This window comes from Pleurodeles waltl, chromosome 8, assembly GCF_031143425.1.
Source record: "Pleurodeles waltl isolate 20211129_DDA chromosome 8, aPleWal1.hap1.20221129, whole genome shotgun sequence".
NCBI classification, from domain to species: Eukaryota; Metazoa; Chordata; class Amphibia; order Caudata; family Salamandridae; genus Pleurodeles; species Pleurodeles waltl.
In genome coordinates this window covers 1,388,290,690-1,388,305,602 of record NC_090447.1, presented here as the reverse complement: position 1 = coordinate 1,388,305,602, position 14,913 = coordinate 1,388,290,690, and the positions used below count along the sequence as shown (strand labels likewise).

Below are 14,913 nucleotides of genomic sequence, written 5' to 3'. Positions count from 1 at the left end.
GGGCGAAGTCCACACTAGATACCTGACTGGAAACGGAGAGAACACTGCTGGGCCATCAGACAGAAAATATACAGGCACCTCAGGGGGAGGGTGGGGGGGGCACCTCAGCCAGATGAAGTCACGATGGCACTGCTGCACGAGGGGGCTCCATGCCCATTCGCTATCCTGGGGAGTGCAAAGCCACAGTCTCACAAGTCTCTCCAGTGGGTGGTTTGCCCACTGCTTTATCCTGGGCAGTGTAAAGCCACAGTCTCTCAAGTCTCTCAACTGGGTGGTTTGCTCACTCCTTTATCCTGGGGAGTGCAAAGCCACAGTCGCTCAAGTCTTTCCAGTGGGTGGTTTGCCCACTGCTTTATCCACCATCCAGGAGTGCAAAGCCTGATGCCACTGCCAGGATCCGGGACATCAGGAGGGTCATGGTGAGACGGGCACCCCTTCCACGTTGGGAGGCCATCCCCAGCTGGGCCTCCGCCGTATTTTTGCTCCAGCGACGCAGGTCCTCCCATCTTTTACCGCAGTGGGTGCTCCGTCTGTGGTAGACCCCAAAGGTCCGGACGTCCTTGGCGATGGCACGCCAAATACCATTCTTCTGGTGGGCGCTGACCTAGATGAATGGTACAGGGGGAAAGGAAATTACTCACCCGTCCGGACCATCATAGTCATTGCCAACCAGTACCCATGCCCTGACGCACATACACTCACCATCCGCACATGCAGGCTTCAGCCCCCCATGTATCTTCCATCCACACCACTCAAAGCAGGCATTGCCCATGCAGCATGCTCACAGTGTACTCACCTGTTTGTCTGGAGGACGGTACAGTTGCGTGTACTGGGGAAGGACCCCATCCACTAGTTTCTCCAACTCCTCTGAAGTGAAGGCAGGGGCCCTTTCCCCAGACACTGTAGCCATTGTCGCTTCCAGACACAGTTCACAGCAGCACTTGCAGTTTAGGTCCTCTCCTGTTGAAGGTCAGGTATCAAGTGAGTGAACAGACAGAAAATGGCGGTCACATCCGCGGCAGTGCGTACCGTGACCACCGGCATACATTGTAATTGGCTCCTGCGACCCATAGGGCCCATTGTTAACCAATGCAGAATTGCGCTGCGGTCTTCGACCGCCCACCGCTACAGTGTACAACGGCAGCGCAGTTTCCTCATATTCCATTGTCCCACCTTACAGGTCAGGCAGCCGCCATTTGAGGGGGCCACATGGCATGGAAAAAAACTGCTTCACACCTATCTAGGCCAGGAATACAGACAGATACCGGCACATAGCGGATTACTAACGTTTCTGCAATTTACACATTGTGATACCTCAGTGTTGGATGACTCTCTGCTCGCTGTTCTCCTCCATAAGGCACGTCTGCTGGGGCAGGTGATGAGATGGCGGCATCCTCCGGTGTACAGACCCCTGTTGGACCTGTCGACAATGGAAGAGAGACACATCATAATCACATACATACTTGATCGTGCAACAATCCTGGAACTGTGTGCCCAGTTGGAGCCAGACCTGATGTCAGCTATCCGCCATCCCACAGGGATACCCCCTCTAGTGCAGGTCCTGTCTATACTCCATTTCCTGGCCAGTGGGTCTTTTCAAACAACAGTGGCCATGGCATCAGGGATGTCCCAGCCAATGTTCTCTAACGTGTTGTCCAGAGTGTTGTCTGCCCTGCTGAAACACATGTGCAGCTACATCGTTTTCCCTCAGGTGAAGGATTTGCCCACAGTGAAAGGTGACTTCTATGCCCTGGGATATATTCCCAACATCATTAGTGCCATTGATGGTACACATGTGGCATTTGTCCCCCCCCCCCCGCAGGAATGAACAGGTGTACAGAAACCGGAAGAGCTACCATTCGATGAATGTGCAGATGGTGTGTTCGGCAGACCAGTACATCTCCCATGTCAATGTAAAGTATCCTGGCTCTGTGCATGACGCTTACATTTTGAGAAATAGCAGCATCCCTTATGTGATGGGGCAACTCCTGAGGCACTGTGTGTGGCTAATAGGTGAGGGCAAGGTCCCAATACAGTTGACATAGGTGTCTGGGTATGGGGTTGTCCCTAAGGGTTAGTGTGTGTCTAACAGTTGTCACTCGACATTTGCAGGTGACTCTGGTTACCCCAGCCTGTCATGGCTACTGACCCCAGTGAGGAATCCCAGGACAAGGGCAGAGGAACGCTACAATGAGGCACATGGGTGAACTAGGAGGATAATAGGACGCACCTTCGGCCTCCTGAAGGCCAGATTCCGGTGCCTCCATCTGACAGGTGGTTCCCTATACTACTCACCGAAGAAGGTGTGCCAGATAATCGTGGCCTGCTGTATGCTGCACAACCTGGCTTTGCGATGCCAGGTGCCTTTTCTGCTGGAGGATGGGCCAGATGGTGGTCTTGTGGCAGCTGTGGAGCCTGTGGACAGTGAAGAAGAGGAGGCAGAAGAAGAGGATATCGACAACCGAAACAACATCATCATGCAATACTTCCAGTGAGACACAGGTAAGAAGATGTAACTGCTTCCCACATCTCATACTATTGTTGGAGCTACAATAAGTCTGCCATTTTCACTCAGTGTATGGACACTGACTTGTCACTTTGACTTTCCATTTCACAGATCTGGGTCCCACTTTGTGCCCTCTGCTATGTTTACTCCTGGCCTACAGCTCTGTTACATTGGTATGTGAACAAGTAAATTGACATTGCTATATTCTATAGATATTGCAATTACACATTTGTGAAAGCACAGACTGACTCCAGATTGTTTTGTGATTGAAGTGTGTTTATTCCTGTGCAAATAAGTGGAGGGAGTTGTAAAATAGGCTGGGGGGATGGTGGAGGTATGTTCATGGCAGAGTCCAGTCTATTTGTTTCACAGGTGCATTGTCCAAAGGGGCATAGGAAGTGGAGCAATGGCAGTTTAAGGATGGACAGGGTGACATAGTGGGACAGAAGGGTGACATTCAGGGGGTTCTTTTTTCCTGGCGGGGGTCTTGGCAATGTTCTCTGTCTTGTTCCTGGATCTCAGGGACCGTTTGTGTGGTGGTTCTCCATCTGCAGGGGGTGGGGTGCTGGTGTCCTGTTGTTCCTGTGGCGGTGCCTCCTGACCACTAGCGCCGGCGGAGGTGGAGGGCTGTTCATCGTCCAGGCTAGTGTCAGGGGCCCGTTGGTGTGCCACTGTGTCCCTCCTGGTGTTGAGAAGGTCTGCCAGCAACCCTGCAATGGTGACCAGGGTGGTGTTGATGGACTTCAATTCCTCACTGATCCCCAGGTAGTGTTCCTCTTGCAGCCGCTGGATCTCCTGAAACTTGGCCAGTACCATGCCCATGGTCTCCTCGGAATGGTGGTATGCTCCCATGATGTTGGAGAGTGCCTCGTGGAGAGTGGGTTCCCTGGGCCTGTCCTCCCCCTGTCGCACAGCAGTCCTCCCAGCTTCCCTGTTATCCTGTGCCTCTGTCCCCTGAACCGTGTGCCCACTGCCCCCAGGTCCCTGATCGTCCTGTGTTAGTGGGGTTGCCTGGGTTCCCTGTAGTGGTGGACACACTGCTGATTGACTTGTCCTGGGGACAGAGGGATGGGCCCGCTGGGTGGGTACTGTGCTGGTGTTTCCCGAGGGGGGAGGCTCTGTGGTGGTTTGTGACTGTGTCAGGGGAACCGACTGTCCCGAGGTCCCTGATGGGCTGGGCTGGTCATCTTGATCCAGGCTTGCAGAGCTGCTGTCATCACTGTGGGTCTTTTCTGTGGGGGGACTGGATATGTCTGGCACCTCCTGTCCAGTGACGTTGGGTATGGGTCCTGTTGGGGTGTAAATGCATAGTTATTGTATCTGTGTATGCCATCTTGTGCAATGGGTGAGTGACCCTCTACTCCTGTGCTTGCATTATTGGCTTGGTCCTTGTGTGATTGGTGATTTTGGGGCATGAGTGAGTATCTGTACTGGACATGCTCTGGTGATGGGTGTCCATGCATTGTGTTAAACGCAGAGCTTGATTTTGGGATGTGTGGGTTGTGTTAGTGGGGTATCTACGGGTTGTTGGGGTGATGGGTGTGAGGGTAAGGGCGGCGGTACGTGATGGCATGCAGGTGGGGTGTCAGGGATAAAGTAGTAAAGATATGTCTTACCAGAGTCCAGTCCTCCTGCTACTCCTGCGAGGCCCTCAGGGTGCATAATTGCGAAGACTTGCTCCTCCCATGTTGATAGTTGTGACGGAAGGAACTGGGGGTCCGCCGCCAGTCCTCTGTACAGCAATCTGGTGTCTGGATACCACGGAACATACCTTACCTCGTAGGTCGTTCCACCTCTTCCTGGTGTCATTGCGTGTTCTTGGATGCTGTCCCAATGCGTTAAACCTGTCGACAATTCTGTGCCATAGCTCCATCTTCCTAGCAATGGATATCTGCTGCACCTATGATCCGAATAGCTGTGGCTCTACCCGGACGATTTCCTCCACCATGACCCTGAGCTCCTCCTCAGAAAACCTGGGGTGTCTTTGTGGTGACAAGATGTGGTGTGGGTGATGTGTGAGGTGGTGTCTGTTGTGATGTGTGAGGGGATGTGTTTGTGTGTGTTGTTTGAGGTGCGTGGATGTTGTGTAAGTGATGGTGTGGTGTGTCTGTGGATGCTGGTGTTGTTTTAGGTAGTCTCTCTCTCTGGCCTTCTTTAAAAATGTTGGTAGTAAGGGTTTGTGGGTGATGTGGGTGTGTGCTTTATATTGAATTGGGTGTGTGGGTGTGGTGTGTGTATGTGTATCAGGTGTGTGTATTTCGAATTTTCCAATGTGGTTGTGTTGTGTAACCATTTTAAGTATAGCTCCATGCACGTTAGTTTAATACACCAGGCCGCTGTGCACCTTGACCTAGATATATTTTATTCAGCTCCCACTGTTATTTTAACAATAACCAGTTTTACGGTCTTGTTTTAATTTCTTCTATCAAACTGTTTTGCTTAGTTCAGGACTGTGTTCTCAAACAACGCATTCTTGATCACCCTGTGCTTCAGTCAAGGCTACAGTCTGGTACATTGCCGGTAAATGTGGTAGAAGTTTAGTCTCCAACATTCACAGAAAATACACATCCTTACGAAGGGACATTTTCTTAGAACATCTGCTGTGTTAGTTATAAAAACACTTTCTAGTCCTAGTACACGTCAAGAGGAAGATTCTAGCCAGGGAACCACAACTGTATGCTAAATGCTCCGCTGCAGATGCTGATGCAGATCACAGGCCTTTGTTTACGTATGAGGGTTGATGTCCTCCCGGGGGAACCTGAAAGGCAGGAATGTAGCTTAACATGCTGTGCTCGAAATATGATTTAGATAGGGAATAGTCCATTGATTCTAGTGGCACTATGATAGCATTATTCTTATGCTTCACTCTCATCGTCACTATTGTAATATTGTTGTGTTGTGTAGTTCTGGTTATTGCAGCTCACGCTTTGCTATCCAAAATGCAGTTGTTTTTTTAAACCAATCTTTAAAACTTATACTGCCTTTACTGTCATTTATATATGAGACCGCACTGTGTATGAGAGAACCGGTTGTGACTTGAGTGACCACGACTTCCCTGAGAAGTACCAATATGTCATGGCTCGGCTGCCCAATCGTCTCTGCCTCTTGGGAGAGATGAGGCACTGCTAGATAGCCGAAGCAAAGCCTGGATTTGGAGCAACAAGTGTCATCCACCGTGGATCAGACTCAGTCCCCCACTCTGTGGACGATCTTGCTGCTCAAAATCCAGTAGTCTCATTAGAATAATGAGAGCCTACGCAACAGTTGTGTTTTGTAAATGTGTGTGTATTTTGAGCGCAGCGGTGTGTACCACCAATGGAATACCGCGGTTGAAAGACCGCTGCGTTGATTCGTGGGTCGTGATACTGTGGGCGTATTTCTGTTCGCGTGACAGTGTTGGTTTTGGTATCGCCAGTTTATCACTGACCTTTGGTGTGACGGACTTGTGTGGGTGTCTGTATTGTGGCGGATTCCGAGCTGTGGGTCGTAATACCTGTAGCGGAATTCCACAGCCGCAGCGGTATGTTGGCGGTCTTCTGCACGGCGGAAAGAGGGATTTACCGCCAGGGTTGGAATGAGGGCCATAGGGCCAGATGTAGGAAAGCTTTAGCGAGTCGCAAACGGCGAAAATCGTCGTTTGCGAGTCGCTAAAGCCACTTTGAGATGTAGAAATGCATTTTGCGAGTCAGAACCGACTCGCAAAATTTATTTCCGAGTCGCAAATAGGAAGGGGTGTTCCCTTCCTATTTGCGAGTCGCAATGCGATGTAATTCCATTTGCGATCGCAAATGCGGTCGCAAATGGACTCGCAGTTACCATCCACTTGAAGTGGATGGTAACCCAGTCGCAAACGGGAAGGGGTCCCCACGGGACCCCTTCCCCTTTGTGACTGGCATAAAAAATTATTTTTCAGAACAGGCAGTGGTCCAATGGACCACTACCTGCCCTGAAAAATACCGAAACAAAAGGTTTCGGTTTATTTTTCAAAGTGCAGCTCGTTTTCCTTTAAGGAAAACGGGTTGCACTTTGAAAAAAAAAAAAATGCTTTATTTAAAAGCAGTCACGGACATGGAGGTCTGCTGACTACAGCAGGCCTCCATCCCCGTGAGTGCCCTGAATCGCTATGGGGTCGCAAATTGCGACCCACCTCATTAATATTAATGAGGTGGGGCTTTGCGACCCCATAGCGACTCGCAGAAGGTGTCTGAGACACCTTTCTCCATCCCAAATTGCGACTTGCAATTTGTGAGTCGCAGGGACTCGCAAATTGCAAGTCGCAATTTGGGAATTTGCTACATCTGGCCCATAGTGTCTGATAATGGGGCAAAGTTTGTATCTAAAGAAAAGGGTGAATTTTTCAGATAATCTAACAATGTCCATTGCAGAATTGCTTTGTATCATCCCGAGCGGAACAGACAAATTGCATGTTGGCAGAGTGTGTACAATGCACAGAGAGCAGTAGTATGTGTGCTATAAAGGCTATTCAGAGTATGCTGTGGGCTCATCGTAAATACACCTAATCTTGTCTCTGGCAAAAGTCTGTTTGAGATGACGAGAAGGAGGATTGTTTTGTTTGAGAGTCTCCTGCCTGGATGATGAAGTGGGGTTTATGGGCCACTCCAGAGGGCAACATAGACTATGAAATGAGACTCTGTTATCTGTGAAAGGAAAGGAGAGTTTGGATGTCAGTTCCAGAGGTAAGGCACCCAGAGTACAGGTTTGTGATTTTATCAGATTTAAGCATCCGCATAAAGTGCCTGAAGGGTTACCTGAATTTGGTCCGCCTGTTGGGGTGGACCCTCTCTCGCAATATCATTAGAATTAAAGGAAAGGATTGGTGGAATTTATCTAAGGTGTACAGAGTGCTGGATGAAGTGGTACAAGGTATGGAGTGTTGTAAAGGAATCAAACATGATGAACATGCTCAACAAGTTGTGCCATGCAGAAGTGGCAGAAGACTGAAAGCTCCACACACGTATGGGTGGTGATGGATCAGGTGGTACAAGGTATGGAGTTTTGTGAAGGAGTTAAACATGATGAATACGCTCAACAAGTTGTGCCATGTGAAAGAGGCAGAAGAGTAAAAGCTCCACAAAAGTTTGGGTGGTGACAGATTTAGCTTGTTATTTATTGTTTTCATCATTTGTTATTATGCTTATCTTGGTTAAAGAGTTGTATCATTTTCTGAGGTAACAAAGGGAGATGTGGTATTCATAAGACTTGATTTATTGTGACATATGTAGTGTTCTGTTCAAAAGTTTGGGCTTGAAACCGCACTGAGTGCCTATGGTAGTTGTGACTCCAGGGAGCAGGAGGGTGTGGGAATAAAGATAATATCATTCTTTCCTGTGTCGGAGCGATCACTACAATAACTTACATCTTTGTATTTTTCTGCTCTACTTTCCGTTTTTGGTAACCGAAGGGAACATTGCATCCTGCCTCTCTGCCCATGATTTGCAAATACCTCAAACAAGTGATATAATGACTTTTGCTCTGGGGGGTGCAAAAAGATGTAGACCTGTGACATAGAAAGAAAATGAGTAGTCAAGAACACAGCCTGTAAAGTAGGGTCAACATTCCAAAGTTTGGTACCAGTAAATATACCATGGTAAATGTTACTTGGCAAACAATCTCTCAAAAGTGTATCTCAAACAGACCTATAAACAGTTACTGTTGGGCTTTAGTAAGAGCTCTCATCAAGTGCAAAACATTGTTAGAATATATGACATCATCACAGTTCATAAAACTATTTTATTATTGATTGTGTTTGTATCCACCTTCCATTTATCTGGTACTTGGTTATCCACCAGTCAAGCAGGAAGCCTTTGCCCTGGAAGTATACAAATCAAGGTAGATAGTTTGGTTTTACACTTTACCTAATAGTGTGTTTGCTGAACAGATTACTAACTTCAGCTAACTGCTGTTGACTGAAAAACAAGTGGTCCGTTATTGCCCTGATCCATGCTGTAGTAAAATCACATTTCATTGTAAGGTTGATGTAATGTTCCATACCACTGGTGCGGACCGAAGCACAATCCTGAGCTGTTGCATTAGTGGCGACTTTTTTCTTGTGTATGGTTCAATGAACATGTGTACAGTATGGCCTGTATTGGGAGCTTAATGTTTCCTGCTTGAGGCTTGTATGGCTACATCACTCATGTTGCAGCAAACTTGTAGGTGTACTTCAGCATGAAGTAAAGCAGAAGTGTGTGAAACACATAGGGCTGTGCTTGTAAGCTCACACCTTCTCCCTGTTGTCTGATGGATAGGAGAATGGTGTCAGCTTCTGCAATGGGCCTAAATTTGGATCCATTGTTTGAGAATAGTAGCGGAACAGAGATCGTGAGGCTGAACCGTAAATGAGGCTAACGTGCAATGCGCTAAAATAAAAGTGACCCTATGACCACATTAACTTGTGAAGCACTGACTTAAACCGAGTACATTCAATAAAATACAATCAATCAATCAAAGGATCTTTATTTGGTTCATAAAAACCATAAAAGAATACACAACATAAAAATCATCAAGAGCAGAATTGTATTAAGAAAGACGTCAACGTATACACATACCTTATCAAAATTAGCCAATTTTCAAATTGCACATAAAAATAACAATATAAAAAACACAGTAACTTGAATAAATACATCATTGTTGTGCATAGTAGATCATCACCAGAAACCTCAGCATTACATCCCCACCATATTCTTTAGTCTTACGGGGGCTGAGATAAATTTATGAACATTTTCTGATATTCAAAAACCTAAGTAGTGGGGGTAGAAACTGTTTCCTTAGTGCATCATACAATTTGCAAAAAAGAAAACAATGTGTTGTGGATTGAGTGGAGCTGGAGTCACAAGGGCGCAGTGCAAGATTATAGTCACAATATGTATCACATGGGTAGGAGACCAGAAAGTAGGCCATACTGTACCCAAGTCAAGTAAATAAAATCTCTGGGACTGGTATTGTAGGGAACGACGATACAATAAAACAAAAATTGCTGGCCAAGCAATACATAGATTAATAGTGCTGCATGGATATCCGGTAACGTGGCCTCAGGCAAACAAAGTTATTTAAAGATAAAGATGAGATGACATTGGAACTAAAATGACAATCAGGTTACTTAACTCGTCCACAGATGTCTAACATATCATTCTTATTAAATGCCTTACCTAAAATGGAGGAAACAAGGAATCAAGTTATGTTTTAGGTGTTTAGTTTGGTAACTAAATTCACTCTGTCCTTTTTGCCTTTGCAGATGTATCCACAGCCAATGACGTACAGACTTCCAAAGAAGATAAAAAGATTCACTAGAGGCTCGTAGATTCTTATTGACTTCTCCTTCATTGGACTTGAACTTTCGTGAAAGCCATAGGATAGGACCCTATGCACTGTCTTTGCCCTGCTGAAAGTGTTTGGTTCAACATCCTTATTGGACAGCTTGAGTATTACTCTGGGTGGCTAAGACCACTAGTGTCATAGGAATCTGGTATCCCTTCAAGTCTAAATAATGCATGCGGTCTTAATTCACCTAATATCTGTAGCTGATGTCCTTCTTTTTAGGACATCTCATACCATCTGTCATTGAACAAGCCTTTTAAATTAATCATAGTCATATTTTTTAATACCTTCTTGTCAAAGAAAGCTTGGATCAGCAATGCATGTCTGGTAACTGACAAATCTGTTCCATCTTTGCTTGAAGAGTAATCTTTTAGGTCTAGGTACAGTTCATAGTGGCAGCATCCTGAGATAGCAGTACTTTCATTTCATATAATTTCAAATGAAATAAATCTTCTTATTCATTCCATTTATTTTTTAATGAATATATTTTAATGATTATATTTTAAAGATTATGGACCTGATTTATATATTGGCTGTATGGATACTACATCACAGCTGCATTGAAGTAGCCATACTGCCAAGGCTCTGGTCTATCCACTTGATTTGAATGCAAGCAGACCTTTGGTTTGATCACAGCAGAAATGACTTTGTCTCCACAGTGACTAAACCCCTCTGACAGCCCAATGGAGTAAGGGCCACTGGAGGTTGACCTCTGATTCTGCCCACCTAATTTAGATGATCTGAATTAGAGGTCAGTTTTTTCGCTGCCCATAACTGCTAGGAAAATCCTGGCAGTAAGGCACATTGGAAACTGAAAAATGTTCCCCCGTCATGGGAGATGACTCTTCAAGCAAGGGAAGCATTGTCTTTTTTTATTTTCAAGAAGATCCTGTGTCTGCATTTTCTTTTTGAAAATAAAAAAAACAGTTTGCCTTACTCTTCCGTTATGCTTGACAGAGCCCTGCGTCAAACTGCCAAAAGCTTTGACAGGAACCTACGTGAAGTTAATTTATGGAAATGCTATAAGAAATGACCACTGGTTTGGTGGTCATTTCATAATCTGGTGAGCAGAGATGCTGTCATGGAAAATTACTCCGTCACCCTGACTGCCATACCTCTATCCGCCAAATTATACAATAGTTCCAATCAGCTAAGCATGGGGCTAAATTTGGTGATATCCAGGTTGGAAGCAGTCAGGTTACTGCTAATGTGACTAAAATGTTTTGCAAATAGTGAGATATCTCTTCTGTGAAATGGGGGCTCTCGCTACACCTGAAAACTCAGCTGCAGGAGAGAGTGGTGCAGAACAGCTGGGCAGATGGGATACTCTCCTGCCAGCCAGGTGAGCCAACATAACCCATGCGGTCACTGGGGAGGATTAGATAATTCACCTTCAATGCTGACATCCTTGTAGTATCCACTCTTACTACAAGCTGAGCATCCTTTATCAAAGTCCGCCAGCTGTCACTATTTGCACCACTGCAAGTAGTAGGTGGATAGTGTAAGACGCAGTGATGAGCTGGGCATAGTATTACCTGTCTTTTTGTTTACTTTGAATCTATATGTATTTGCACGTAATCTGGCACAGTACTTGACATATTTCTGCATCTGGTACAGATGTACAACTAACTATTGATTTGCCAGATATTATTTCTATATATGTATGTGTTTCGACCAGGACGGCAAATGCATGTGCATGCATAATTATAGCATACGCATATATTTAGCCAGTCAGTTTTCCGGCATTGCAGAGAAGGAAGCGCCATAGATTAAAAGTGGATAAGCAAAAAATATAATATGTTTCTATGTTAATTCTCAACAATTGTCCCTTCTGATCGTGCTGGAGACACTTTGGGAGTCATTCTAAGTTTGGCGGTCGCTGGCCGCCAAACTTACGCCGCCAAATGACAGCTCTGCAGTCAGAAGACCGCGGGGGCCATTCAGACTTTCCCGCTGGGCCGGCGGGCGCCCGCCAAGAGAGCGCCCGCCGGCCCAGCGGGAAAGGCCCTGCAACACAGAAGCCGGCTCCGAATGGAGCCGGTGGTGTTGCAGGGGTGCGACGGGTGCAGTTGCACCCGTCGCGATTTTCACTGTCTGCTATGCAGACAGTGAAAATCATGCTGGGACCCTGTTAGGGGGCCCCTGCACTGCCCATGCCAGTGGCATGGGCAATGCAGGGGCCCCCAGGAGCCCCACGACACCCGTTCCCGCCATCCTGTTCCTGGCGGTAAAAACCACCAGAAACAGGCTGGCGGGAAGGGGGTCGCAGCGCCGCCATGGAGGTTCAGCCCAGCCAGGGAAATCCGGCGGGAAACCGCCAGATCCCCTTTTCCCAGATCCCCTTTTCTGACCGCGGCTTTACCACCGCGGTCAGAATGGGCAGGAAAGCACCGCCAGCCTGTTGGCGGTGCTTTCCGTCGTTCACGGCCCTGGCGGGTTTTACCGCCAGGGTCGGAATGACCCCCTTTGTGTACGTCTTTAATAGTAAACTGCTGCACCTATCCTACAGACTGAATGCAAAGCAAATTTCCGTCTGGAACAAGAGCTTTCATGCCTGGGAAATGGTGTGATAAGATGCCTGCTTACTTCGCATAGTGGGTATATGCTATCTTTCTGAGTAACTAAACGCTGGTTGTAAAGGTCAGGAATCTTCTCCTGCAGGGTTACTCCTTCACTTCAAGTAGATTTCCACTTTTTATGAATGTATCACAGTATCTCCAAGGCCATAGAATAGGTGCAATTAATCACACCTGATAAATAATTATACCACCTTATTTATCGAGTGTGATTAATAGCACCTATTACAAGTTTGTCGAGATTAACATGCAGATTTTGGTGTTTAAGGCACAAAATCTGCATGATACTGTAAATACCGTATGGGTTTTTCCCATTAAATTTCGGCAGGTGTCACCTGCTGTAATTTAATGAAGATTGACATATTTAATACACCTGAAAATTATTGGATACGTTAAATACCTTCCAACTCGTAATTCTCACCCTTGCGTAAACAAGGGCTTACGCACAAGGTGGAATACACTGACCGTCCCATAATCAGGCCCACAATGTGCAAAATGTCCTCATGCTCCCGTTGAAAATTACGCATAACTAAATATGCATTCATATTTTTTCATTCGTTTCTCAACTGGGAAACTCCACTTTGGACCCTTGAAACTGAGGCCCTGATTAAGAGTGTAGGTGCTATTTAGCATACCTGATAAATAATGATACCATGGAGTGCATTATTTATCTGGTGCGTTACATAGCACCTATTACGCGTTTGTAGGGAAGAACTGATGGATTTTGGTGTTTAACACCCAAAAATCTGCATGTTACAGTAAATACTGTACACATTTCCCAGTAAAATTTTGGAAGGGTTGGCACGTTTTGGTTTTCCTTCCAAATTAACCGGGTTGCTGTGCAACCTATATAAAAAGGCAGAGTCTGGGATTATGATAAACTTGTAGATAATAGGCCATATCACAATATGTAGAGGCACGCGCCAGGGGTGTCCAGTGTCACCAGTCCTTTTTTCTCTGTTCGTTGAGCGCCTGGCATTAGCAAATAGAGTACATCCGGTAATTTTGCCACCCTTAGGGTGAGCACCGAAACTCCACCCTTTTGTAGATTATATTGTTCTTTATCTAGCAGGCACCACTTTAAACATCCAGAATGCTTTAGTTAAAATTAAATCCTTTTCAGACATTTGGGGCTAAAAAATCAATCAGGCCAAAACCGAACCTTTACTATTCCATCACCAACCAAACATTCTGCCTAAAGAAATGCAAGCAAACTTTTCAGACGTTCAGCCTATCAGGTATCTTGGGATCTTTGTGAGTCACAACCTTACAAAACTCTATAAACTGAATTATATAGCCACTCTGAAGAAAGCAGCACCCATGTTGTCCAATAGCCAGTGTATATCGCTATCAATAATAGGACAGATCTCAGTTATCAAAATGTCTGGCTTGCCTCTATTCATGTTTATTTTTCAAACATCTTGATTCCAGTGAATCAATTGTTTTTTTGCTGAAATTGACTAAATTATACAGAGGTTTGTCTGGCAAAGCAAGAAACCACAACCAAAGTTGGCCACTCTCCAGCTCTCAGTCGATGATGGAGGGCTCCTGGTCCCACACATGCGTAAATATTACCAGGCAGCATGTCTTGATTGGTTCAATAGGAAGGCCACAGAAACCACTGCATTGAGCTGCTTGTATCTACAGCAAATGCTCTCAGAGATAGGGTTGCAATTGCCCGCATTCCTGAAAATACATAAACTCCCTAAAAAATCTTGCTACGAGTCCCCTAATGCATTGGTTAAACAGTTTGTGCAAATTCAAGAATGCTATCATTTTCCTTTGACGCATTCCCCAAATTCCTAGGACAGATGCTAGATTACTAGGCTTGAATCTATCGCCAAATACCATCAAAGATTGGGCCAGCTTTAGGTATCATAAGTTGGAAAAAAAATGTAATATGCCAAATCAAAACATGGCAACAGATACTCTTAGGGCAGGCAAGTCTCCCTACTGATCTCAAACTTTCATACTTCCAGATCTTACAACATCTTCGGGGGCATAAGGTGACAGTAAACGGTGCAAACAAACCTATCAACAAGGCACATTCTGTTAAAAACCTTATAGGGCTAGGAAACTGGTACCAGATATTGTACCTGTACACACACGACACCGCTGCCCGAGTAGCGCTTGACTCTATATCTCAATGTATTAAGGGGAAGCTCAATTTTGTGGACTTGACTATGTTCAATCATATGTTCTACAAAGGCCTGTGGGGAGCTAGTTTTAAGCGTAAGGCTTTTTTTTCTAAATGGGTCTTATATTACACCCAATATCGCTTACAGGAAATGTTTCCAGCGGCCCTCGGCCCGGTACCATAGATGCAGTCATCCCCACGGTGACTGGGCCCGGATAAGCTTTCTCTGTTCCAAACTATTCGATTTTCAAAATAAAGTCTATCACTTTATGAGCAATAATCTGCAGGTTCAGATTGAACCAGATATACGAGGAGCCCTATTTGCTATCTCTCCTGCTAATTGCCAACTGGGTCTA

The 14,913-nt window shown here is 45.8% G+C and overlaps 1 protein-coding gene across 1 annotated transcript in view; it reads left to right on the top strand.

The window, feature by feature from the left end:
• The window catches only part of LOC138249236 (pannexin-1-like), a 195,078-nt gene extending 183,306 nt beyond the window's left edge, over nucleotides 1-11,772 (top strand). Inside the window, exon 6 of the mRNA XM_069203208.1 lies at nucleotides 9,762-11,772. Coding sequence (XP_069059309.1) covers nucleotides 9,762-9,817 — 56 coding nt within the window. The 3' untranslated portion in view covers nucleotides 9,818-11,772. The remainder of the gene's footprint in view (nucleotides 1-9,761) is intronic.
• Nucleotides 11,773-14,913: the final 3,141 nt, after the last annotated feature.